The 27,989-nt window shown below is 33.9% G+C and overlaps 2 protein-coding genes across 4 annotated transcripts; both read left to right on the forward strand.

The window, feature by feature from the left end:
- The first annotated feature begins 1,734 nt into the window (after nucleotides 1-1,734).
- On the forward strand, nucleotides 1,735-12,956 carry LOC148621916 (uncharacterized). 3 transcript variants are annotated; one of them, XM_088576774.1, is made up of 4 exons: nucleotides 1,735-1,869; nucleotides 9,267-9,347; nucleotides 10,020-10,126; nucleotides 11,585-12,956. In XM_088576774.1, the coding sequence occupies exons 1-4, from the start codon at nucleotides 1,797-1,799 to the stop codon at nucleotides 11,780-11,782; spliced, it is 459 nt and encodes a 152-aa protein (XP_088432900.1). In that variant the 5' UTR covers nucleotides 1,735-1,796; the 3' UTR covers nucleotides 11,783-12,956. The 3 variants fall into 3 exon arrangements, with proteins under 3 accessions (XP_088432900.1, XP_088432899.1, XP_088432901.1); XM_088576773.1 differs by lacking the exon at nucleotides 1,735-1,869 and adding an exon at nucleotides 7,273-7,703; XM_088576775.1 differs by lacking the exon at nucleotides 1,735-1,869 and adding an exon at nucleotides 7,330-7,703 and having other exon boundaries at nucleotides 9,147-9,347.
- A 153-nt stretch (nucleotides 12,957-13,109) lies between these two features.
- LOC148621917 (uncharacterized) lies at nucleotides 13,110-27,989 on the forward strand. Its single transcript, XM_088576772.1, has 5 exons — nucleotides 13,110-14,188; nucleotides 14,760-14,839; nucleotides 17,881-17,961; nucleotides 26,026-26,138; nucleotides 27,380-27,989. The coding sequence occupies exons 2-5, from the start codon at nucleotides 14,773-14,775 to the stop codon at nucleotides 27,620-27,622; spliced, it is 504 nt and encodes a 167-aa protein (XP_088432898.1). The 5' UTR covers nucleotides 13,110-14,188; nucleotides 14,760-14,772; the 3' UTR covers nucleotides 27,623-27,989.

Genomic DNA, 27,989 nt, shown 5'->3' on the forward strand with positions numbered 1-27,989 from the left:
ATTACAATACCTTTAGTTCGATAACACTTAAGAACACACGTCCAAACTTCCCCCACGCACAAAAGAAACCGTAACATACACCTGAATACTGAATGGTATTTTTATAGCATTGAAAATGTCTTTCAATTATACTTACTTACTGCCCATTACTGGCATGTGGTGCAGCAACAAAGGTATGCCATATTTGCCTGTCTTTGGCCATCTTGTGTAAACTTCCCCATAAGTGGTTCAGTTCGCACATTTCCGACTCAATGGTACGTCGATACGTAATCTTGGGTCTACCTCTGCGTCTTTTCCCCTCAGATGTCCAGAGAAGTACTGTTTTCGTGAAGTCTTGTTGATCTTTTCTCAAGACGTGCCCAGTCCATCGTCACCTTCTTCTAATGGTCTTGCTCATGTCTTCTTGATTGCATCTATGGAGGAAGTCTTTATTAGTGGTATTATTTTACCAAAATATTCAAAGGGTCTTCCTTAGGCACTTTGTATGAAAGGTGGAGAGTTTTTGTTGATCAGCCTCAGTCATTCTCCAACACTCTGAACCATACAACAGGGTAGGTATAACACAAAGGTTGTATAAATTCAATTTGATGCGTGTAGTGTACTGTGTTCTGTTATTCTGTAGTATTCAAGTATACTTCGGCGCTTTTTTTTTATTGCGGTTCTCCAACTCTATGAGACAAAAAGTAGATTCTAGTGTAGTACTAGATTAAACATTTTAAAACATTGTCAAAGCAGAACAGTTTCAATATATACTCGGTGGTACCAGAGTATCGTGCTCGACTTGAGTGCGGGAGGCCGTGGGTTAGATCCCCAGTCGAGACACACCAAAGACTTTAAAATTCGCAGCCAAGCACTCTATTTATTAGAGGGTAAAGTGATGACTGGTTAGCTCGGAGTCAGAACAATGTGTCCATGTGGGTGACTTGCTTATCTGTAGGTTGTAGCTTCTGTGAGCTAACACAATAAAAATCCGGCTCAACGTGTCGGTCTAGTACAAAAACAGGGTCGGTTCCCTCATGATCAATCGTTTTCGTCCTGAAATGCATGACACATCTGCCATAGGACGTTAAACCACAATCAATCAATCAATCAATATTGCTCGAGCTGCACGCATGCTTTTAAGAACTTGTGTGCATAATATCTTATTATTTTTTAGTTCTGCAAATCGATCCTCGGTTCCAAAGGGTAATCTTTTCCTTTGATTACCTGGCAAATTTCCATAACTTATAGATATGCAGTTGATGAAATTATGATTTCTTTAGAACGTACTTGAATGAAAGACTAATTGGTATAATTGGTGTAACAGACAACTAATCCACTAAAATCAATGTAATGGTATTTACCCGGGTTGGAAAAAAACACGAATAGAGTTATTTGTTAATAATGCAGTGAAACATAATATATATATATATAAAAAAAAACAAAACAGGCCTTTGTTTCCACTAAGCAGGTCCAAAAAGCTAAAATATCGTTTACGTGTAGAATTGAAATACAGTTTATGTTTTCAGATAGGATCAAGTGTGACAGAAGGAGGGATTTAATTGTAAATTCAGTCATCTTGCATATTATTGTTGTGGTTTTTAACTATTTAACTAATCACATTCAAATGATATGAGTATTTCGTTGAGTTTCAGATAACTTTTCAATTGTTTGACGAGATCAATATCATTGATACTTGTTTAATTATTCAAAACAGTATTGATCATGTTCAAGTCTTTAAACAATATTAAAGGTACCATTTCCTACTTAATGCACCAAGTAAATGCTTAAGTTTCCAACAGGCCATATATCACAGAATGGCAGAACAAGTGGTGCTTACAGTAGTTATAGCTGTTGATGGCAGTAATCATTGTTTCAATGCACTTAAACGTGAGTACCCGTCTTTATAACTGGCTTTAAAGGGTTTTACACAGATTGATCAACGAAGATTTTAGCTGGTGAAAGTACTGTGTGACATGCAAAACAGAAATCCGAATGCCAATCTTCATACTTTTGAATAGACGCAGCCTACGCGTTGCACGAAATGTCGGTCATGTGTTTATCACTTTTTGTCAAGGAACTATATTCAGAGACTGAACTTGACTTAAAGATCATCGGCAACCAAATTACGTAACCAGGGTAGACATTTCAACATATAACTATCAAAATAACACTCCCCGAGTTATTCTCCTTGCAAAGTTTGCATTAAGATATCGCCCCGCCGCCGATAATACTCCATGTCAAATATGTGAATTTTACTTTACGTACGACATGGGCGTATAACGATATTAAGGCTATTTAATATGTGTAGAACTGCAAGATTTCAATGATTATATGATATTAACTATTTAAATTTTGACGCAGAGAGCTGGACTATTTTGTCAAATTGACCCGAACATTCGCACTCGAAGGGAGGAAAGCTCAAATGAGATTTGCCAATTTATTTCTCTCGATCTGACCCTTTTAATGAAGATGTCGGGAGCTTCTAATGACGGATTTTCGGAGCTGCAATGTACACTATTTGTGTAGTAAGTATAGATTACAGTGGCGGATCCAGGGGAGGGTGCATGGGGTTGGCACCCCTCCTTTTTATTGGAAAATTTTATGTGCGATTAATTTGATCCCAGGAATTTAACTTCTGTACATAAAATGCACTGTGTACACATATGTTAATTACTACATGTACATGTACATAAATAAAATAAAATGGTGAACACACATGCACTTACATGTAGCAAACAATGAAGTATTGAAAATAGAAAATAAACAGAATTGTTAAATTATTATGATTTCAAAGCAGAGACATAAACAATGTCTATGTTTCAACGCGTACGGTAAGGATGAAAGGAGGTCATGTGGCATATCCATTACATTCAGTAGGTAATCTTGAACTATAAAAAAGGAGGAGTATCCAGTGAGATAAAGTAATGTCCTTGGGGCGCGAATGGACACATGTGCCATGACATTACACATACACTTGTAAAAAGTTCCTAAAATCGAAACTTCCACATCAACGATAGACCTTTATCGCTTACCCTATATCACATCCCTAGACCTGTATCACATACCGTATATCACACCCCTAGACCTATATCACATACTGTATATCACACCCATGGACCTATATCGCATTCTCTAAATCACACCCATAGACCTATATGTCATACCCTATATCAAACCCCTAGACATATATTGCATATCATATATCACACCTTGCACAGAACACAACTGAAGTACATTTTGTATAGATAAAATATTAGAAAGAATGAACATGACATGCAATAATCTGTTTGATATGCAGTATTAACCCTCGACCTATATCACCCCGCGGGTCAGTGGCCTTAGAGTTGATATAGGAGTCTTCTGTTGATACTGCATATGATACAGATTTTGGCATGTACTATTCAGCGTGGAATTTAAAGAAATAGTAATACAATGTACATGTGTATTATATCCATGTAAGTCATAATTGCTTATCAATATGGTTCTTTTTTTAGTACCGGTACATTGTCAAGATATACCAGATACGTTTATTTAGAATGCAGATCATAAAGTAAGAAACAGGATTTTCATGACAAGAAAGACACAGTTATGTTAGAAATTCTATGTCCATGAAAGCGCATTGAAAATGTGTTGGATATCAAGGCTACCAAAGTAGACCTTTTTCATGGACATTCTTACATGTACAATGTACAGGTAAGTATTGAAGGTATTATATTATTCATTCATAAACTTTGTATGTACACAGTTATTTAACATTTTCAAAACTGGTAAAAGGTATATTGTTTTTATTGCTAGTGTAGAACAGTGTAGTCTTATTTCTTAGCAAAATTTGCAGTTTACATTTGTACGTCTGTGAACAAAAAACTTACACTGAAAACTACAAAAGTACATGTGCATGTTCTGTAACTATGGTTACTGGCATATGCAGTACAGTATCAATTAAGGATTTCATACATGAAATTATGATATTTGTAATATACATGTAGTAATACATGTATCTAATTTATTTTCTACTTAACAATGTGACATTAATCGCTCAACATTCACGGATTGATCCAGAGATTTTGAAATGGGGATCCAAACATCATTATAAATCAGTAGGTAGCTAAAATCATAAAGCAATATCCTTAGCAAGATTTCCATTTTCTGTATTTAGAAGGTTTTTTTCTGGTAAATGAAATTACTTTAATTTATTGTTTTAAACTCATCATTTCAAACCACTTCTTATCATCTTTGTGGTTATGAGCGAATGTTGTTTTAACAATGATAGGTGAAAAGTAACCTGTTCTACTCTTACTTATGTTACCTGTTATTAATAGTTATTGAAACAAAGATGTGCTCATGAAATACACTGTACATTTTTGTAAAGTTTGTTATGTTATTTCAGTTAAATTTGAATTATTTTAGAGAAAAAAAAAATGTAATTTTTTCTTAATTAATACAGCTGATAGAGATATTAAAAGAATAAAACCTAAGAACACTGAAATATAGTAGATACATGTATATACTACATTAAAATTGTAATTGTAGGACAAAAACTATGAATAATGACAGAAATATTGTTTGCAAAATTTCAATCGACCAGTATTGATCACTGTGGGAATATTGACCAGGTGGTTTAAAAACCAGTAAAAAACTGTTACTGTTATAACCACCCAACCTTTATTTTTGCCTGATTTGTATGAAATTATATGTACATGTAACAATATTTACCAACAAGAGGAGGTTTCTCCATATCATATGGTTGAAATACATGTATATTTTCATGAATTTACATTGCATATATCAGACACTATTATGATTTTTTCCCTTGATTTCTTTTCAGTGGTTATCACTTAGAAGTTTCACTAAGTGAGAAGAGAGTAAAAGTAAAACAGACCATTTCTGTGCTGGTACACTATTTAAGCATGAAACAAAGTTCATGATTCTCAAGTGCTGGTACATGTATGTGTAGCATGAAGCAGCTGTCAATGTGTATGTCAAAATCTCTTAATAAAAAATTATAAAAACATCAAGCTTGATTTCTTAGCACTTATAAATTTGCAAAACATAAGCGTTACTTGTTTTGTAATCTTATACATATTTGTGAAACAATCATGCAGAAAAAAGGGAAAGAAATACACATACATCATTGAAGGCAGACAGGTATAAAACACTCAGCAATACTGATTCATCATAAAAAAGTGGTACTCATGGGGTATGGGTTCACTAGTAATGTTTTTGTTTTTTTCATACGCAAAGTGCATTGGGGATAAAGACATCATATTCCCTGTATTCACCACATCTCTATATCATTGACTTTCCAACTTAATTGGAATCTTAAATTGCTCAATTCTATGAGCTACAAAGTTGTTTTTAGTTTTATTTTAATGATCTTTAAACTGCATAGTAATTTTTACAACAAGATTTTTTTATCTTTGTTTGAACTGAAAAATTCCTAGAGGACGGTAATCATTTATTGTAAATATGTGCACAGTTTCGACGAGTTAAACCCATAGCCTAATCTAGACAACAATGACAAGAACACATTTTAGTTTTAATTCATTACAAAAAAAAATCTACATCAAAGTGAGCACAAACAAGGACAAGTGTTTTGTTCATTTCTCCCTTGAGATTAGGCATTTGTTCAACTTCCTTCAGGCTGCAGGATTCATTTCTACTTCATGCACCTCCAAACCGAAATTTCAAGGCGTGGATCCATTCTTACTTTGAAAATTCATCGAATATTGATAGTCAGTGATTCTCAGTGGGATTCATATTTTGTAAGAAATGCTGATTTAAGTGTTAGGAAATTTGAGGACATCAACGTACGTGTACAGACAAAAAGCAATAATACAAAAGAAGATCCAAAAATACATATTGATAAACGGACTGTATAAATATACACTGCATTAAAACAAATGGTTACATGAATATTGTTGATTACTCTGAGGTCTTCCTTGACTCAGTGCCTCAACACTTTGATTATATCATGGCTGCAGTTTGAACTCCGGTATAACCATTACAGTATTTACGTCTTAGTATGATTAACTCTAGGAAGGAAAATAACAGAATGACGCAAAACATTACTTATTAACGTCAATATTTAAAAGAAATTCCAATATTCGGCAATTTTTTAGTGCATTGACAGCAATAGTGCACACGAATCTAAACTTTTTTTTTATTTCGGAAATGTTTTCCATGAATTTCAAACTCCATTCATAACCTTATAACTTTAGAATTCCAGACCAAACACGGTGCGGTGTGATCCTGAAATAGGGTATTAAATTAATTGTATTAGTTTGTTAATTTATTTTCTATATATTAAATGCGTTCAACAATGGTGCAACTCCTCTACCAAGTCAAGTTACTAGTGACGTTATGTCTGCAAAGAATATAATCAATTACTATTATGTGTTCCTATTAAAACTTTAGCAGCATGCTAACTGTCAATGTGTCATGATTATTTAAACGATATTCAATACAAAATTGATGGGGTTCCAAAAATAGTCTAGAATACTCCAGAGCTCCTTTAGACAGCAAATATAAACACGATTTTCAATGTTATAGTTTAAAGCCTATTTCTTGCAATGGTGGTATGTACTTGCTCGGATTATCCCTGGATAATTCTTTAATGGACAACAGCGACATTTTATACACTTGTTTGACCTGTTTTAAAACAGCATTGTTGCATGTTGTTTGTTGCTATGCTCATGTTTGTAGCTACAACTGTGGTCCCGATACTTGTTTCTTATAATTGCAACTCTCTGACAAATTGCTATGAAGATACAGCTAGGTCCTTTCCGTTCCACTTTAACAGAAATGTTTACTTTGTTAATTAAGTAGTCTTTGTGAGAATCATGCAAAATCTGAAAAATGTGATACACCCTAAAAAAGGCTACATATTTTTATTTTTGTAATGTTGTTTTATGGGTCTATACTATGAACTGTGTAATTATTCGTTCAAATCTGCCTGCTCTTAAGAGATAATCAACACTGAAAATCCAGTAGATTCTATTGTATTTGAGCGTCATTTACAGAGTTATCTCCCTTAATTTTGAAATCTACAGTGCATTCTATACAATTTTTATCTCCTAAGAGCACGGGCTAAATGAAAAACCACATGTTAATTTCTGTTCACTATGACATTTCAAACAAAATATCAAAAATAAAAATATGTAGGCTTTTTGCCCATGAATCACATTTTGCATGATCCTTAGCTAGAGTGCTACTTAAGAACTGTAACCCTTAGTCTTCGGGGTGTCGCGAAACTTTTTTCTTTTTTCCTTTGTGATTCATCATAAACAATCTAGAATGTTAGTTTTCTTGATAATCAGTATAATTAAATACGTGATATATTCCAGTTAATTCCTGCCGTCTGTAACACGAGAGTTCAGAGAATTGATAGTTTATTTCTTCTCTGCACGAACAGGCCTCGAACTGTGATTAGAGCAATCAAGATATCCAGTAGTAAACGTGACGTAATAGCAGGGAAATATATACACTACGGAGTGTCTCGTAAATAATCATAACAAAAGCATATTCTCTTAATTTGTACGGATTTAAAGTCATGGATATAGTACTAAATTATTCTATTAAAATATAATGACTTATGAAACAGGACTACATTTCAATGCGACGATGCTAGACGACATTTTTTATTAATAAAATGGACTCTAAACATACTTTAGTAGTGTTGATAGCAGTTGATGGTAGCGAAGTTTCTCTATTCGCAATAAAACGTAAGTGTTTTTAAGAAGAAATGATTATATTCCCCACAACACTGTTCATTTCTATACATTTTACCTGGATGTGTAAATGACCGCATACGAAATATTATGCTCTTACGGTTTTACGGTTAGTTTGCGATTCTCCCAAAACAGACTGTTCGAAGCATGAAATTTTGTCATTTTCTTCCAAAATTTTAACTTTACTCATATATGGCGCGTGAGTGGAAGATACATCTAAGGATATAACTTTTAAAATAAGTATGAACTATCTAAAAGCTTGCTCACCGTTAGCCGACATATTTTTTTTTTCTGTTTAGAATTAGTATAAAGTTTCTTCCGTTGTTATTTATCAGTTAACTATCTTGAACACTTCAATACCATCGCCTTTTCCGGTAAGATTTAATTCTTATTTATGCTTGCATACTTCAACCTTGGTTTTGATTATCATCAAACTGTGAAATGAAATATGTGGAAAAAATACTCTGAAGAAAAGAAATTGATATCTAACTGTCACATTAGACCAACTTCTACGAAGCCCATCATAGGTCAACTGATGGTTTTAAAGAAGCTTAGAAATTAACGTTTTAAGTTTAAGTATCTGTAAGAGTCAGGCAAAATGGGAAAAATCAGAAACATGCATGTCAAAACCCCACCGATCTGACAAAGGAATATCACTCGATGATACTTTTTCTACTTGATCTCTGCATCACTGGCTTTGCACAGAATTTTTGTCAATAGAATCTCCGAAAAATGATATTTTTGACAGTTATCTGCCCTTGAAATGTTCATTTTCAGTGCATTTCAATGAAATTGTAACTTAATGCTCCAGCATGATATGGACAATCTTGTCTGTTTTCCTTGATTCCAATAGTGCAAATAGATAAATTACACAATCAAAATGATGTTTTTTTTATTACCATGTTTCACCTACTGCCTGATTCTTACACTTAACTATTACTACTGGTGACATGTCGCACATATTCTGTGAAATAAAAAGTTTCAAAATAATTTATTCATTGGTTCTTCGGATTTTTCCTAAAGTTGATCTACATATATCAAGCAATCTAATTAGGTTGCTTAAAACTGGATCTTTGATTACGCAAATCTTCATAAAAGGCCAGATTGAACAAGTATTTCTCAGGTTGCGTTAGTAATAAGTTAAAGTAAAAAAGCTATCATGCTAACACGTATGATAGTATATTTTGCATGTGTTCTACAAACAATATAGTATTCGTTAGAAGGAAAGTGCCTTGAACTTGTTCACAAATCGTGGATGACTCCCGAGTCTTATGAATTACAAAACTTTCATGTAAAATATGTTTACATTATTGCAAGGCTACTTGAATGGTTATCAAACATAAACTTTGAGGATGAATGCTATTCTGTGCGTAAAAGCTGTCATTTTCTCTTGGCTATGTTTATCTAATTAAATTAAGTTTTTTTTTATTTCAATAGACATCCTAAAGCAACATCAATGGATGTTTATACAACACCTGGGCTTTACAGTGAGCAGTTAATAATTGCTTCAAATATTCTTGGAAACGCAACAAACTTCTAGTTCGTTTTCTTCTTCAGAATATGCAGACGAGATAATGGAGCCAACACACCGTGTTATAGGTGTATTGGTTGGAGAAAGGACAGATATTGCCTATGGAGGTATGTTTATTCGGTTGTCAAAAATACTGCAGTTCCCGTTGTCTGCTATCACGCCAATTCAGTGAGCTGAAATAATAAGTAACACTGAATGGACATTGGCTTGCTTATGTTTGCAGTTTGATGTTTCTAATTTCTTTATTTTCACGCGAGTGGCAAAGTGCTCACACATTAAGTTTACCGGTAGTCTCTTTCAGGGGAGATAATATGTAGTGGAAATTCGTTTAAAGGGTGATAATTGGCTGGAAAATGTTCTATAGTTTTTTTTTTATATAAATATTACAAGAAAACGAGTTCGGTGACACCCAGTGTTCTTTTTTAAATTTGAACGAATGTCCGGTAAGTGTTCTTTGTATAAACTATTTAAGAAATTTTATATACTAGTTTTTAAGTAAAAGATACCCTTAAAACCCATATAATGAAGTTTGAAAAAAATACCAACATATAGACTGAGTTGTCTCGAAATCAAGTTTTTAATTACAATTTTTAAAGTATGATCATTCAACGTCATCTTTGAGAAAAAAAAAGAAAAACTATACAGTATAGTATTAGGTATGATGTGCCTTAAGTATACAGCAAGCCACAATACCTAAAAAAGGCAAATATTAAAATGAATTATATCGAGAACTACATTACAAATATTACAATTATTATATTTTTAAAATTTCATTACAGCTATAGGACCTTTAGACAAGAGTGTAGTAAAGGCTCTGATCGAAGCAGAAGAAAAGAAAACCAATGAGAAGATAGAAAAAGTGCGACAATGTATGACCGACTGTAAGGTATACTGCGTCTTTGTACAAGATGAGTAGAGTTTGCATTGTGAAGTCTGGTACCATCCTCCTCAGATAAAAAGTTCCTTTGACGTTTAAAACACTGCATTAGTAAATAATATTGGTGTAGACGTGGATTCTTACAGCACGCTTGCACGCACATGTACACACATACAGTATGAACAAGACAACTTTCTCGCACAACTGAGCAGAAACTACGTATGTCGGTTTTGTTGTTCATAATTTACCCTTATACCAGTAAATTGCATGGTTTCTAGTTTCTGTGCAGTTCGTATGACAATATTTTTTTGAAAATAAACCATAAATGAAAGAACTAGACAACGTGATGCCCCAACTTTTAGTTGCAGCTACAAAAAATCGACAAACATGGTTTGCAACTCCAAGAGAACCTACTTATTATGAATCTACGTATCTACATTTCTCTGTGTGATGACCTTGTATTTGGAGAGATGTCATTTCTCTGTATCATAACCTTGTATTTGGACAGATGTCATTTTGTTGAGGTTTTGATCATTTGTGCATGATAACTCCTGTTTGATTGACATTTCAATAGATCATATATTGGCACGACTATATTTATACAATCACACAAAAACTTTTTCGCGAAAAAAATATATCTGAACCAATCAATTTAACCAACTTTTGCAGACATAATTTCTGTTTCACTACTTCGTTAAGCCAGATCCTTTGATCTTACTTTCCGCTAGATGACGTATTATCTTTTATTAAACAATACTAGGTTCGGGGATTTTATACATTGAAACTTGAGATAAATGATATTATGGAGTCAGCCTCATATCCTGACCTACACTTAGAGTCGGTAAAGGAAAACTCGTGACAGCGATGACTTCTCATTCTGTATTTATTGTCAACTTTCCTTTCCTCTGTGGCAGTATCCTACAGCACCTGCGTATGGAATTTTCATACCACAACTCAATGCCAGAACTTGCCGTAACTACGCGAACTTTTTGTGCCGTGTTCGACTTCTTAAAAGTTGGCTTCTGAAACATGGGGCAATGTCGTTAAAAATTGAAGTCATCACTATAAAGAAGTTTTATGGTAGTCATCATAAACTCGTGGATCGTTATTGTGTATCCATTGCCAAACGAGATCGATTTGTTCACTGTATCATAGTATTTCTAGATAAATAGAGGATACTTACCCTACCGCTGCACTTGGTCTATGATCCCATTTTTTAAACTGTTTCTTTGTAACTGCTATTTTGTTTTTTTATGTCCTTTGTTGTGCGAGTGTGTTTTCCCTGTCGGGTCTTTATCCTTTGATTATATTCTCTTTTGATTCCTGCTTGAATATTGGTTCCCTTGATTACTCTTCTATTAGAGTCTAAGTTCTCGAATGAGCAAGCATTAATATAAATGAACTAAAAAGAATAACGCACCAAGCACGCGACCAGAACGCTTCCTAGCTGGTCATTTTTTTTTGCAGATTAATGGCGAGATAGTGAAAGCTTTCGGAGAAGCCGGTCCTGCCATACTAGACAAGGCCAAAGAGCTGAATGCCGATTTTATAGTGACAGGTTCACGTGGACTAGGAAAAATCAGGAAGACATTGTTAGGAAGCGTAAGCAGTTATTTGATACATCATTCAAAGATACCGGTAGTGGTATGCAAGATGCCAGATTAAAGTTGGTGGACTTCTTTTGTGCAGTTTTGTTCCTATACTTCTAATCAATGTGCTGAGCTGGATAGCTTCTATTTGTCGGCATGTGTATTCATGTTATATACAATCTGCTGAACTAGTTTTATTAATGGAAAATAATGCATACATGTTTTTGAGCGTTAGTATTAATTATATATAGATACATGTGTCAACCAGCACTGTAGTTTTATAATGGTTCTATCTACTGTGATAGATGTATTTCTGTTACCTTTTCCATTTATTTTATCATTTGATACACTCGTAATTTGAGACAACTTAACAAAATCCCGTATTGTATGTATTATAATAAGAGATACTCTGTCCCCTGGCCCCCCATTTATTCACTATCTTTAATTAAACCCTATCAAGAAGATATAAATTTAGGCTGTTTTTCAAAACGAGTTTAAAATCTTATTTCTTCGTTAAGTAATTATTTTATTTCAAATGAACAAATAAATAGCCGGCTTCTTATCTCTGTTGGTATGCATGGTTCACTAGATTATTGATCACATGCACATCTTATTGTGATTTGGTTGTTTCATAATATCTTCAGGAGTGCATTACATTTGCATCTAATAAAAAGGATTTATTTGCGCGACCTTTGTACACATTTTTATTGGAGGACTTTACTTATTTGTTACAACTTGGGTTTTATTTATTATTTAATATGTATTTTTTTTATTTTTTTAAAAGTTATTTATTATGGTCAAAATCCATTGATGTTTTTTGTTGATATTCTATTAAAATGATAATGATGTCCATTGAGATTAACAGACTCTATCAATACGACTGATCCACAATAATTTTATGGAAAATGTAATTTCAGTTTTATTATAGATTGGTGTGAAATTCAAATTGGACGGAATTTGTTAAGGATCACGTAGAGCTCGGGGTCAGAGCCAGGATTTCAGGTTAGGGTTGCGTAAACATGATAAGATGATCATGTCGAGAGAGGCAAAAACATTTTGGGGGTAGAATATTTGTGATAAATCAAGGTTTTAATTTATGCAAAAAAAAAAAAAATAATAAAAAAAATAAAAATAAAAATTGTGGGGAGAGCATACGCTTGGTCCGCTCTAAACATGAATTCGCGCCTTGTTTCATCTTCTGTAGATTTTTTAAACCTGGAAGATATTTAAGAAATAAATCACGGAAACTCTATTTTATCATTGTTTTTACCACGAGGGGGTTATTAATGTCGCATTGTTTTGCCCCGGGCGATAGCTCGATTCTTATAGGACTAGTTTCTTCATATTTTTGAACAGACGCTGCCCGAAATGTTGGTCATGTGTTTATCACTTTTTAGATCACCTGATCAAAGGCCATGTGAACTATTGCGACCACTTGGCGTCCGTCGTCGTTAACAATTATACAAAACTCTTCTCCTTTGACCAATCAGAACCAAACTTGGTATGCATGTTCCTTGGGGTATCCTCCAAAGAACTGACGTGGGGATTTTTGATTCGTCAAAAAACATGGCCACCATTACTAAAAATAGAACATAGGGGTCAGACAGTAGTTTTTTCGCATTTATCTCCAAAGCCGTTAGGTTAAGAGGTTAAGCCAAATTCTGACATCAAATACAAGTGTTCAGCATGATGAGATCTATCTGTGGTGAAATTTTCATTTTAATCTTTTTCAACCATGTTTTAATGTTATTTCTTTCAAAAATCTTCTCCTCTGGCACTACTTGACCAATTTGAACCAAATTTGGTTTTAATGTTCATTGAGGTATCCTGCATAGAACTGATGTGGGGATTTTTGATCTGCCGGAAACATGACAGCCGTTACTAAAATAGAACATAGGGGTCAGATAGTAGTTTTTCGCATATATCTCCAAAACCGTAAGGTTCAGCCAAATTCTTTCAAATTTTTAAATGATCCTTTTTATAAGGCCTACACAAGTCTCCAGGGATCAAAGTTGTCAGACGATTCCTTGCCAGAGTTAATGCCGCCCTTGAAAGGTAAAAATGACAGTTTACAGTTTTCAGACAATATCTTAGAAACTATGACGGACAGAAAGAAACTTTCAGTTTCTGAAATGATCCTTCGGATAAGTCCAACCAAAGTCTTCCTGAGTCAAAATTGTTGGACAACTCCTTGTAAATTTATTGCCTAGAAAGGAAGAATTTAACCAGGTGAGCAATTCAGGCTTTTGGGAGCCATAGCTGTGGTATAAAGAACTTTGAACATGTCTTATTAGAATATTAGATTACAAGTCAGCACCTATATTCTCTTAGTAGATAACAGGCTACTCAGCTTTATACGTAAGTTTTCCGGAAATTTAGGTACCGTCAAATATTGATCTATTATTATAATCAACCTTGATATTGACGTTACTCAGAGAGTGCATTGTGTTAAAACTATCGAGACTTTCATTTTGTACATTAGGTAAGATCTTTGTCCACTACTACATTTGTAGTAGACCTAGTACACCTTGAAATTTGCTGATGCTTGTAAAGGGAGGCGACAGGTATAATTTATAAAACAATAGACATATTATATCTGTTCCTTTGGATTAGGAAAGCGTGACATTGACCGAGACCTTCAAATGTAAATCGACGATTGGTTTTGATATTTAACTCTTACACTTGTGTTTATAAAGAGTCATTAGACCTGTTAATATAACTGTTATAATTGTGCCAATTCACATTATTTTGGAACTTTAAAGAAACTTTTTAACTTTTGAATGTAATAAACTTGATTGCATTTTGGTTATCCACTAAGATACTTCAACGGATATTTGTTGAGTTTCAACGCTTTTGATCTAAAAGTTGCAGTTGTTATCATATCTAGCTGCATATCGTCATGAGTGACACGTGAATATCGGCCTGATTAATGTTTTACACGTGGATTGCAAAACAACGTTTACAATGCATTGATAAAAGTTGTGACAATCTTTGCGACCTTACTATAATCGTACAGTGACCTTGCACATATTTGACATTAACAACTATTATAGTTTGGAGTCCAACATGGAAGAGGAAAATACAATAGTTATTGCCATGGATGGAAGTAAAAATTCCAAACATGCATTAAAAAGTAAGTATATACATTCAGTTATTTTTATGGCTTGTTTTGTGTGTATTATCCCCCCACCACAAACAAAAAATACTTATATACCGATCTATACTACATACGTGTTGTTCATAGATTTAGTATGTGTATTTAACTATGAATTCAAATTTATTAATGTCGAGGTCAAAAATATGTTGGGTAAATCAAAGTTATAACTTACAACTCTTTAATGTGTATCAATATTTGTAGTTTTATGTATTGGTTTCAAGATCTAATTCTGTATTAAAAGTATAGTTCTACTTGATTTCAGTTACATTTTCTCAAACCCCTTTTACAGACACATAGAAAGTAATACAAATATCAAAATATCATTTCATCAAACGAGATTAATGCACATAGCTTTCACTCTTTAGGAGCTGAAAAGTCATGCTTAACTGTGGAATGGACATGCTTGCGACTCATATAGTCAAACAGAAAAATAAAAAAAAAAGATTTGGTTCCAAACGCCTTTTCAAAAAGAATGTCTTTGTATCAAAAGTAATCTTGTAAAATAACAATAAGCAAAGAATATACTTATAGTCGATGGGCTGTGATGGTCCTCCATGCACCCCACTCATTATATTCATGTTGATTTTTAGGTACCTTTATATCTCCCATTACCGAATCAATTTGTCATCAAAGAATATTCTTGGATTCTTTTTCAGTATAAGCTTATATTTGTACCCCACTAGGTAAAAAAGTCCAGGTTTTTATGACTCAATTGTTTGAGTGTCTAAGTCTTGCTGGGATAGCACGTGCGAACAAACTAAGCACATATAGATATCCTCATGTAGCCCAATGTCTCAGCTTTATAATGGTACCAAGAAATTTGCGGTAACACTTAGGGGTTTAGGGTAAAATGAAAAAAAAATGTATCACTACCCCACCGAAAAATCAAAGTCAAAACCCCTAGAGTATTTATGCTTCAGTAAGAAATGACTTATTTGGTATTTTCTATCACAATTAATATTTCTGGGGTTCTTTTGATTAAATTTTGCGAATTTGTAATCAGAATTTATCAAAAATGCCAAAAAATATGATTTTCGATTTTTCCGTAAAAAGTCACATAAATTCGACTCTACAAGTTATTGCTCAACTAAAACATCTCAAATTGTGTCATTGGATAGATAATTTAATTTTCTACAGACAAAACTACGAAATGATCGTTTATAACATACATAAACTATAAACAATGTCTATCTGGCATTTATTATGGAGACCTTCTCGTATCAATCATATTGTGTATTAAATATGCTTTAATTGCCCCGAAAAAGACAAAATATTAAAAAGGGAAATTAAGAATTAAGATTATCACACATTTTAGCACGTAAATTGTATATTTTTTGTTTAAAATATCACAGTTTTAACACGATTTTGTTGGCATACATGTATCCAACACCATTTAAAATTTAATCTACCACATATGAATTGTGGATTTTCACGGAAATTTTAATGGGTACCATTCTTTTGCCTAAATGGCCTGGAATACGTTAAAGTATTATTGCCTTGGCTCATCAGAAAGCTTAGATTCTACGTAGATGTGTTTGAATATGAAAAACCTTGTTTGAAGTGTGGTACTTGAAAATATGCCCATTACAGGTGAAATGGAAGAAAATATGAAATTCCGAAAATTTCTCTTTTTATAAAAAAAACTCATTGTCACCTGAAATGAGAAGATAAGATGGATACAACAATAATTAAAACAATAGTACCCAACATGTCTATTTTGCACCGTGTATATGCCAAAAATTAACATTTTAATTCATGATCAGGTATTTTTTCATTGGTAGGGGTGCCAATTTTTCACTTATCTTGACTTGGAAAAAATCAAATATTTATTACTTGGGCTCATTTGAAAGCTAAGACACTATACTAATGTATCGTATCACACAAAATCTTGTTTAAACTACGGTATTCTGAATAAATGACAGTAACGGGTGATATAGAAGAAATTCTGAAATACTGAAAATTCTCTTTTTTACGATTTTACAGTAATTGTAACTCAAAAAGGAAATGTAAGCGCCTGAGTTGATCAGAGATGTTGGGTACATCATTATCTTAATTATGAATGCCTAAAATATGACTTTTACGGTGTCGGTATGCTGTGAATGAGAATACTGTTTGACACTGAGACCTAGGGGAAGAGGTAATATTTTTAACATATTTTTAGAAAAATCTTTTTGAAAATTAGTTTTTCGTGGTTTATTTATGTAGAAAACTAAATTATCTATCGATTGATACCAAATTTGAGACGTTTTAGTTGAGCAATAACTTGTAAAATCGAATTTATGTGACTTCTTACGGAAAAATCGAAAATTATTTTCGCCTTTTTGGATAAAATCTGACTACGAAAATCGCTAAAATTCATTAAAAGCATCCTAGAATTAATTGTAATAATAGTAAACAGAAAATACCAAATAAGCCATTTTTTACTGAACCATACTCTAGGGGTTTTGACTTGGAAAAATGTCAATTTAAGCAATTTTTCGGTGGGTATGAGTACATTTTTTCATTTTACCCCAAACCCTAAGTGTTACCGCATATTTCTTGGTACCATTGTCAAGCTGAGAAATTTGGCTACATGATAATACATATATATATGTCAGTTTTCTTCGTTTTGTAGAAAGACCGAAGAATAAAAAAAACCCGTAAAATATGGATTTTTGCCTCAATAAGGTATATAAAGTACCCTAAAAGTACAAAAAAATGCTTCAGTTTATTTTTTGGCGACAAGAAGATTCGTAAATGGGAGGTATAAGGCTACCTGAAAATCATACTTTGGTTGATGAGTTTGGGGGGGGGGTAGTATCTCAGCCCACGTACTATTAGTGTTCCGCATGGGATAACGTGTAAGGATTGCGGCATGAAAAAGTAAAGTACGTTTTCATTTTACCTCACTTTAGCAATTACCGATTATGATATGCAGTCACAATGAGAATAATCCGCAGGCAACAGGTTCACTCTCATTATGTTTTACTACGAAGAATTAGCATTAGAACTAAGAAAAAACATTTGTGTATCTACAGCTTATGCAGAGGACTTCCATAAACCAAACAATCATGTAGTGGTGGTCCATGTAGCAACGTTTAGCGAAGTCTGTTACAGTTGTAAGTCATTTATATAGAGGTTTCATGTCACAAGCAAACACACGCAGAAAAGCTAAGTATAACTTTCCCTTTTCTTGTTATAGTCAACATGTAGTTATTTATCTGTGTTAATACTCATTTAATTACTGAACATAGATTATCATTATTATGACTCATCTTGATGTAATAGAATCGTGCAAAATATACAAAATTGCATACATTATTATCTAAAGGTCAAGATTATGTCGTGTCTTTTGATATACCCTAACATTTGACACCATTTTATTCTGTAATCAAAGTGCTGAGGTACTGAGTCAAGGGAGACCTCAAAGTAATAAAAAATATTCATAACCAAATTGTAAGCGAAATAAACCAAGCAAAACTTAGTCCTTTTAAATAATAACCATTTGTTTTAACACAGAATATATTTATACAGTCCGTTTATCAATATATATTTTTGGGTCTTCTTTTGTATTATTGCTTTTGGTATTCCTGGCTGTACACGTACGTTGATGTCCACAAATTTCCTAATACCTAAAACAGCATTTCTTACAAAATATGAATTCCACTGAGAATCACTGACTATCATATTTGATGAATTTTCAAAGTAAGATTGGACCCACACCTTGAAATTTCAGTTTGGAGATGCATTAAGTAGAAATGAATCCTGCAGACTGGAGGAAGTTAAACAAAGGCCCAATCTCAAGGGAGAAATGAGCAAAAACTTTTCCTTGCTTGTGCTCACTTTGATGTAGATTTTTTTGTAATGAATTAAAACTAAAATTTGCCCTTGTCATTGTTGTCTAGATTAGGCTATGGTACATGTATATATAATAAATGATTACCTTTCTCTAGGAATTTTTCAGTTCAAACAAGGATAAAAACTCTTGTTGTAAAAATTACTATGTAGTTTAAAGATCATTAAACTAAAAACAAACTTTGTAGCTCATTGATTTGAGCAATTATAGATTCCAATTAAGTTGAAAAGTCAGTGGTATGTGGTGAATACAGGGAATATGATGTCTTAATCACACATGCACATTGAGTATAAATCCATCTTTTTTTTCTCTCCAAAACAAAAAAGTTACTAGTGATCCCATACCTCATGAATACCACTTTTTTATGATGAATCGCTATTTGCGGAGTGTTTTATACCTGTCTGTCTTCAATAATGTATGTGCATTTCTTTCACTTTTTTTCTGCATGATTGTTTTACAAATATGTATAAGATTACAATTCAAGTAACTCTTATGTTTTGCAAATATATGAGTGCTAATGTTTTTTTTATAGTTTTTAGCTCACCTGGCCAAAGGCCATGTGAGCTTTTGCCATCACTTGGCGTCCGTCGTCCGTCCGTAAACTTTTACATTTCAATCTTCTTCTCTGAAACCACAGGGCCAAATAAAACCAAACTTGACACAAATGTTCACTGGTATGAGGGGATGGAAGTTTGTGATTTTGGTGGCGATCAGAAATTTAAGATGGCCGCCACCGAGGATCTTAGTTTAACATTGGACCCTATGGGAAAACATGCAAAAATCTTCTTCTCGGAAACCACTTGACCAAATTAAACAAAACTTGACACAAATGTTCACTGATATGAGCGAATGAAAGTTTGTGATTTTGGTGCCAATCGGAAATTCAAAATGGCCGCCACCGAGGATCTTAGTTTAACATTGGACCCTATGGGAAAAACATGTAAACATCTTCTTCTCGGAAACCACTTGACCAAATTAAACAAAACTTGACACTATTAAATGTTCACTGATATGAGGGGATGAAAGTTTGTGATTTTGGTGGCGATCAGAAATTTAAGATGGCCGCCACCGAGGATCTTAGTTTAACATTGGACCCTATGGGAAAAACATGTAAAAATCTTCTTCTCGGAAACCGCTTAACCAAATTGAACAAAACTTGACACAAATGTTCACTTTTATGAAGGGATGTAAGTTTGTGATTTTGGTGCCAATCGGAAATTCAAAATGGCCGCCACCGAGGATCTTACTTTAACATTGGACCCTATGAGAAAAACATGTAAAAATCTTTTTCTCGGAAACCGCTTGACCAAATGAAACAAAACTGGAAACAAATGATCGTTGGCATGAGGAGATGAAAGCTTGTGATTCTTTTGCCATTTCAAAATGGCTGCCACTGTGGATCTTAACTTAACCAAAGTTTCCGCTCGAGAAAATATACATCTAGAGGTCGCCACATGATCTTCAACAAGTGGGAAATTTCCTCCATGTAGCAAGCTCTAAATTGCCCCAATAAAAACAAAGTGGATAAATCAGTGAACACAATACTGAGGGGGGGCTGGAGGGGGTCTGATCCCGGAATCCCGACTTTATTTTTACTAAATCCCGAAATCCCGAACAACAAAGGAACTTAAAAACTGCTAAAATCCCCATTCCCGGTGGATTTATTTCCCGAAATCCCGGGCTTAATTCTCAGAAATCCCGAAATCCTGAGCTTAAAAACCTCTGATCCCAGCATCCCGAAAAAGTTCCGGCCCTTCCTCAATATTATATCAGTTTATCATTTATGGTAAGAAACTAAAATGTTTTAAAAAAAGACAACTACATGCCAGTGACTATATTTCCTGCCTTGGGACAGGCGCAAACAATATGCAGCGGGGTTAAACTAGTTTTGTTGGATCCAAACCCTCCCCCTCTATACGGTCAAAGGCTAAAATAAATACAAAGTTAGACACACAGTAAAAATCAACCTGAAATACATCCAATTCATTAGAAAAGTACCTCAACAATTATTAACAATAACATAGAAGACAAACAAATGAGGTATAAACAATGAATGCTCGCAGTTACTGAAAGCAAGCTCAGGACACAAATAAGGATGACAAATCTTCAAGCCTCCCAACACAAAAAATATCAGTTACAAAACTTCCAAAGGATTTAGAACTGCAACATCATAGACTATGTTGGTCTAGCAAGAAGTTGTGCAATGACTAAAATGCTAAAATATGAATGATTAAGTTATAATGTAATGATCTAATAAGAGTATCAATATTTTTTCTACAAAGACAAGATTTAATGATCTGACAACAATGTCGAATTTATATCCTTTATGAATCAGTCTATTTAAATAATTCTTAAGATTTGATGGACATTGTTTGCATTTATGTGCCTTGTAAACTATATTTCCATACAAAACTGGATGTGAAATGCCTAGTTTAATAAGATTAGTTTTTTAGCAAAGTAATCATGTTGGAGGCTAAGAAACGCTGTGTTTTGCAGAAATTTCATGGATTCCGCAAAACAATGGCAATTTCTGCATTTTTAAAGGCCTGGTTCCGGATTTTAGTATGTTGGGGTTGCAAACTATGCATTATGTCCCCTTTCCAACCTGTCCCATGCAATAATTCCTGTTTACCAATGCTTTAAATTGCAAGAAAATCTTCATCTAAGGAAAATTCCTTGTAAATTTACGCAAAATTATATGAAATATTTAGCAAGTAATTAAACCAGGTGAGCGATACAGGCACACGTGTGCCTCTGGTTTTATTAAGAGATGTTGACATATACATTTACAGCTGCTTCATGCTACGCATACATGTGCCAGACTTGAGAATCATGAACTTTGTTTCAAGCTTAAATAGTGTATCAGCACAGAAATGGTCTGTTTTGCTTTCTTCTCTCTTCATCTAGTGAATCTTTTAAGTGATAACCACTGAAAAGAAATCAAGGAAAAAATCATAACAGTGTCTGATATATGCAAAATGTTACAATGTAAATTCATGAAACTATACATGTATTTTAACCATATGATATGGAGCCTATTGTTGGGAAATACTGATACATGTACATATAACTTCCTGCAAATCAGGCAAACATAAAGGTTGTGTGGTTATAACAGTACCAGGTTTTAACTGGTTTTTAAACCACCTGGTCAATATTCCCACAGTAATAAATACTGGTCGATTGAAATTTTGCAAACAATATTTCTGTCATTATTCATAGTTTTTGTCCTACATTAAAAATTTTTAATGTAGTATATACATGTATCTACTATATTTCAGTGTTCTTAGGTTTTATTCTTTTAATATCTCTATCAGCTGTATTAATTAAGAATAAATAAAAATTTCTTTCTCTGAAATAATTCAAATTTATCTGAAATAACATAACAAACTTTACAAAAATGTGCAGTTTATTTCATTAGCACATCTTTGTTTCAATAACTATTAATAACAGGTAACATATACATGTAAGAGTAGAACAGGTTACTTTTCACCTGTCATACATTGATAAAACAACATCCCCTCATAACCAGATAGATCATAAAAAGTGGTTTGAAGTGACGAGTTTAAATCAATAAATTAAAGTCATTTCATTTACCAGAGAAAACCTTCTAAAGTACAGAAAATGGAAAGCTTGCTAAAGATATTGCTTTAGGGCTTCTTTCATGTATGATTTTCGCTACCTGCTGATTTATAATGGTTTGGACCCCTATTTCAAAATCTCTGGATCAAACCTGAATGCTGATTTATCTATGAGCAATTAATGTCACATTGTAAAGTAGAAAACAAATTAGATACATGTATTACTATATTACAGATATCATAATTTCATGTATGAAATTTTTAATTTATACTGTACTGCATATGCCAGTAACCATAATTACATACATGCACATGTATTTTTGTTGTTCTCAGTGTAAATTTCTTGTTCCCAGACATACAAATGTAAACTGCAAATTTTGCTAAGAAACATGACTACACTGTTCTTCACAAGCAATAAAAACAATATACTTACATATATCACCAGTTTTGAAAATTTTAAATAACTGTGTACATACAAAGTGTATGAATGTAAGAATGTCCATGAAAATCAGCTCTTAGAAAAGGTCTACCTTTGGTAGCCTTGATATCCAACACATTTTCAATGCACTTACATGGACACAGAACTTCTAACATAACTGTGTCTTTCTTGTGTCATGAAAATCCTGTTTCTTACTTTATGATTCTATATAAGTGTATCTGGTATATCTTGACATTGTACTAAAAAAACATATTGATCATCAGTTATGACTTACATGGATATAATACACATGTACATTGTATTACTATTTCTTTAAATTCCACACAGAATAGTGCATGCCAAAATCTGTATCACATGCAATATAAACTGGAGACTCCTATATCAACTCAAGGGCCACTGGCCCGCGGGGTGATATAAGTCGAGGGTTGATACTGTATATCAAACAAATTTTGCATGTCATGTTCATTCTTTCTTATATTTTAAGAATGTGATATAGGTCCATGGGTGTGATATACAGTATGGGATATAGGTCCATGGGTGTGATATACAGTATGCGATATAGGTCCATAGGTGTGATATACAGTATGTGATATAGGTCTAGGCGTTTGATATAAGTTATGCAATATATGTCTGAGGGTGTGATATATAGGGTACTTGAAATGGGTTTAGGGGTGTAATATACGGTATGTGATATAGGTCTAGGTTTGTTTGTTGGGGTTTAACGTCCGAGCAGCAATATTTCAGCTATATTCAGACAATGAACATGAAATGGATGATAAAATGAACATGAAATGAAGAAAAAAAAGGATGGGTCACAAGGATAATAGGGTCGACAAATTTTCATTGCCACTGGGAAAAGGGGGGATGGGTAAGGTAGGGCAATTTAGCCTCCTGTGGCGGAGCGCAAAGGTTCCTACTCCTATCGAATACCACAGCAGGGTTCTTTAACGTGCAAGGAACGTGGCATCTTTCCCAACACGGTGCACCACTATGGTTTGCGGTCAGTTTTTCCGTATTATAGCCTGACAACCCCAGCATGTAACACGCCAGGGGTACCCCATTCCACCACCTGGGGCACACATCCCAGTTGCTCTGTGGGCAGAGCGCCTAGCCCCCGGCTAGGTTTCTGAGCACTATTTAGTCGCCTTTTACGACAAGCTTAGCGCTGCTGCAGGCCTATTCTTTTAACACCCGGACCTGCACGGGGATATAGGTCTAGGGGTGTGCGATATAAGTCTAGGGGTGTGATATACATTAGGCAATATAGACCGTAGGTTCTATAAACCCTTGTTTATTTGTATCTGTGGAAGCAGTGTTTTTGCTGTTTTGAAAAGTATTATGATAATTTACTTTGTCCTTTGCTCAAAGTATGTTCTGGTGAAGAGGGATGACTTCTCTTCATTTTAATTTACATGTAACAGTAACTTGAGGGTGATAATGTTTTAATTTCGAGTCGTCGATGTTCATCCCAGACGCATATTTGTAACGTCAACGTAAACGGCGTCCTTTTAGGTTTTATGAAGTTCAAGATCAACACACGGACGCTTGTTTAATTGAACTAATCTTGAATAGAACTTGATCTTGACCCTATAGAACTTAAACACCACAGTTACATTTAAATGATCGAATTTTTAATAGAGATTAATATTAATTCCAGATGTGATTATTACTAGAAAATTAATGTAAATGTAAAGCCAAGGTTGTGACAAACTAAAAAAAAATTGTAAGCACATGCTTACACTGCTTTATTTAATGGTGCTACGACACTGTTTTTGATAGTTCAAGATTACCTACTGAATGTGATGGATATGCCATATGACCTCCTTTCATCCTTACCGTTGAAACAGAGACATTGTTTATGTCTCTGCTTTGAAATCATAATAATTTAACAATTCTGTTTATTTTCTATTTTAAATACTTCAATGTTTGCTACATGTGTGTACATGTGTGTTTACCATTTTATTTTATTTAAGTACATGTACATGCAATAATTAACATATATGTACACAGTGCTTGCATTTTATGTACAGAAGTTAAATTCCTGGGATCAAATTAATCACACATGAAATTTTTCAATAAAAAGGAGAGGTGTCAACCCCATGCACCCTCCCCTGGATCCGCCACTGTAATCTATACTTACTACACAAAAAGTGTACATTGCAGCTCCGAAAATCCGTCATTAGAAGCTCCCGACATCTTCATTAAAAGGGTCAGATCGAGAGAAATAAATTGGCAAATCTCGATTGAGCTTTCCTCCCTTCGAGTGCGAATGTTCGGGTTTATTTGACAAAATAGTCCAGCTCTCTGCGTCAAAATTTGGATAGTTAACATCACATAATCATTGAAATCTTGCAGTTCTACACATATTAAATAGCCTTAATATCGTTATACGCCCATGTCGTAGGTAAAGTAAACATCACATATTTGACATGACGTATGATCGACGGCAGCGCGATATCTTAATGCAAACTTTGCGGGGAGAATAACCCGCGGGGTGTTATTTTGGTAGTTACATGTTGAAATGTCTACCCTGGTTACATAATTTTGTTGCCGACGATCTTTAAGTCAAGTTCAGTCTATAAATAGACTTCCTTGACAAAAAAGGACAACAGTTTTTAAGATTACTCCAAATGAATTACCTAAAACACAAGGCTTGAAAAATATCTGTTAAAAATTCTGCACTCAAACAACTGCAATAGAAAAATACACAAGTTACGCTTGTTAAAACGGTTGATATCCCACTGACCTGACATTATAGTTGCTGTTTTTTTTGTTACATTAGAGGGGGACTCAAAACCCTTGACTTCCCTCATCCTCGATTTCATAAAAAAGGTGTAACGAGGCTTCTCATTACTTCTTGGTTCCAATTATGGGATAAAACCGATAGTGTAATAAGGGAGCGACCATTTGATTTTTATGGGAATTTCTCAAATTTGAAAGAAAAAGGCAGGTCTGTGTGGTATGGTTAAACAATCCATGTTGAGCAATTGGGTAAAAGGAAAAGGCAGGATGCAAGTGCTGGGAAAAAATCAGGATCTGGCTTGAAAACAAAATCCAGGACAGGCCGTGTAAAAAATATCAAGTCACTTGCCATAATGGTGAGAAATTATACTGAAAAAATTCCAGTACAAAGTTTGATCTTAACCCCTAGAAAATCAAATGGTTGCTCCCAAACTGCCATAGTATTGGTTTCAGTGACTGGGTTTCATCAACTACTGGTTAAAGACTTGTACTTAAATTATCCATTGACAACATGCTGATGTTTAACCCCCAAAACGAGATTTCGGGTATTGTCTGTTTGCCTTTTTAGCCGCAACAATGATTCCTGGTGACCCTTCTCTGGTTCAAAGAATTATAGAAGCTGAAGAGGAAAAATGTGAACAGCTGATGATACAATTAAAGAAAGAACTAGCTGATTTAAAGGTATCGTATAATAAATAATGCTGTTAAATATATCGAAACAAGCCGTGTGTTGTCGACGCCCGGAATTGTTATAGGAACAAAAATACATCAACTGTTCTATACATAGGAATGTCATCTAATCAAACTGTTATACATCAGACAAATTAAAATAAAGTTAGGGAGGTGCTATAAATGAGTGATTTTCAACCTCCTTTAACTAGACAAATACTTTAACCTCACACACGTGCATGTACAAGAGAACATAAAACACCAACATTACTACACATTTTATACAAATAATTTAACTTCAGAAGCAACACGGTTAAAAAAAATCGTCCATCATCATAGACTAAATTATATGATGACTATAACGTCATCAAATTTGATAATTTACTCCTTATTCTGACACTAAATATTTAATTATAAAGATTGACTGCTATATTTTGTTTTGGTCTGTTTGAAATGACCTCAATACCCATGGTGCACACTTGAAAATAAGCTGCTAAGCAGGTTATGAAGTCTGTCCAAAAAAGGCCGACGACGGCGATCGGACCCCCTGTAAACTTCTGACTTAAAAAAAAAAGAAAGAAAAAGGCAATTAAAAAGACGGCGGTGGCGACAGCAGGAACAGCAACAGCAGCGAAGATAATTAACGAACTGTATTTTGTTTCTCTATTCCGGACCAGTGTACAGTTTTCTCTATTCCGGACCAGTGTACAGTTTTAGTTGGAAATTTGATATTTGATTTTGAGTATCCAAGTTTAACTGATGTTTGTTAATTAGGGATGAAAACCAAACAAATTAAACAAAATCTAACAAACTAAACAATACGGACGAAATTAGTAATTGTATATATATATACATACATATATATAGATATATATATACCTAACTGGCCGAGTGGTTAGTGCAGGCGGTGTTGCCATAGATGTCACAGCAGTACGAGTTCGAGTCCCGCGGAGGTATCGATCAATTTGACAGTTCTAACATCGTTGGGAATTTTTCAGACCCTTCTATAAGCTTACGTTATCTTCCCTGTATCAATTTAATCCGATGGAGCATTGTAGCGAATAGAGTCGTCACATTCTGAGACGTTTATATACATCTATATATATATAAATTTACTGAAATTTCAGTAATTATGTACATTTATATAATAACTACAGTTTTCAATTATTCACTTTTACTGTAACATATATTTATGCTTAGTTTTGTACCCTTTTTGAAGTTTAGTAATGTTTTCAATTAATTGTTTTTATCAGCTTCCTGGCGAGGTAGTTCGAGTAAATGGTGAGGCTGGTCACGCAGTCTTGGAAAAGGCCAAAGAACTTAAAGCCAAGTATATTGTTTCTGGATCACGTGGTCTGGGAACGATCAGGAGAACATTCATGGGTAGTGTCAGTGACTACCTGGTGCACCATGCTCATATTCCAGTTGTAGTCTGCAAGTTGGATCATCCTGATCATGGAGAATATGACTTGCAGGCCCGCCGAGGAACATTGTGAAGCATATATGTGAACCCAACACTTCTTTTCTAACTCTGCCGAAGTAGTGACATATTGTTACATGGTTTATGTTTTGACGTTTTAATTTTGTTGACCTTGATGTAATGTTATGACTTTTTTTTTATATAATTTTTATCTGCGGTCATTATGTTGCACAAATTTTGTGAAAGCTGGTGGAATTCTGAGGAAAAATACACCAACAACAGTTTCATTGTCATTTTTTAAGGAACGTTGATTGAAACAGTGTTTTCAATATTGGAAAATACTAACTGTATAAAGCATTATATATTATTGATATAACCTTTCGCACGTTTGTCACTTTGTAATAATCTGTTTTGTTACTTATTTTATCACAAGCAAGACTATA

Source organism: Perna viridis, chromosome 3 (genome assembly GCF_037379345.1).
Source record: "Perna viridis isolate PV_CMFRI_1.1 ecotype Kerala chromosome 3, ASM3737934v1, whole genome shotgun sequence".
NCBI lineage: Eukaryota > Metazoa > Mollusca > Bivalvia > Mytilida > Mytilidae > Perna > Perna viridis.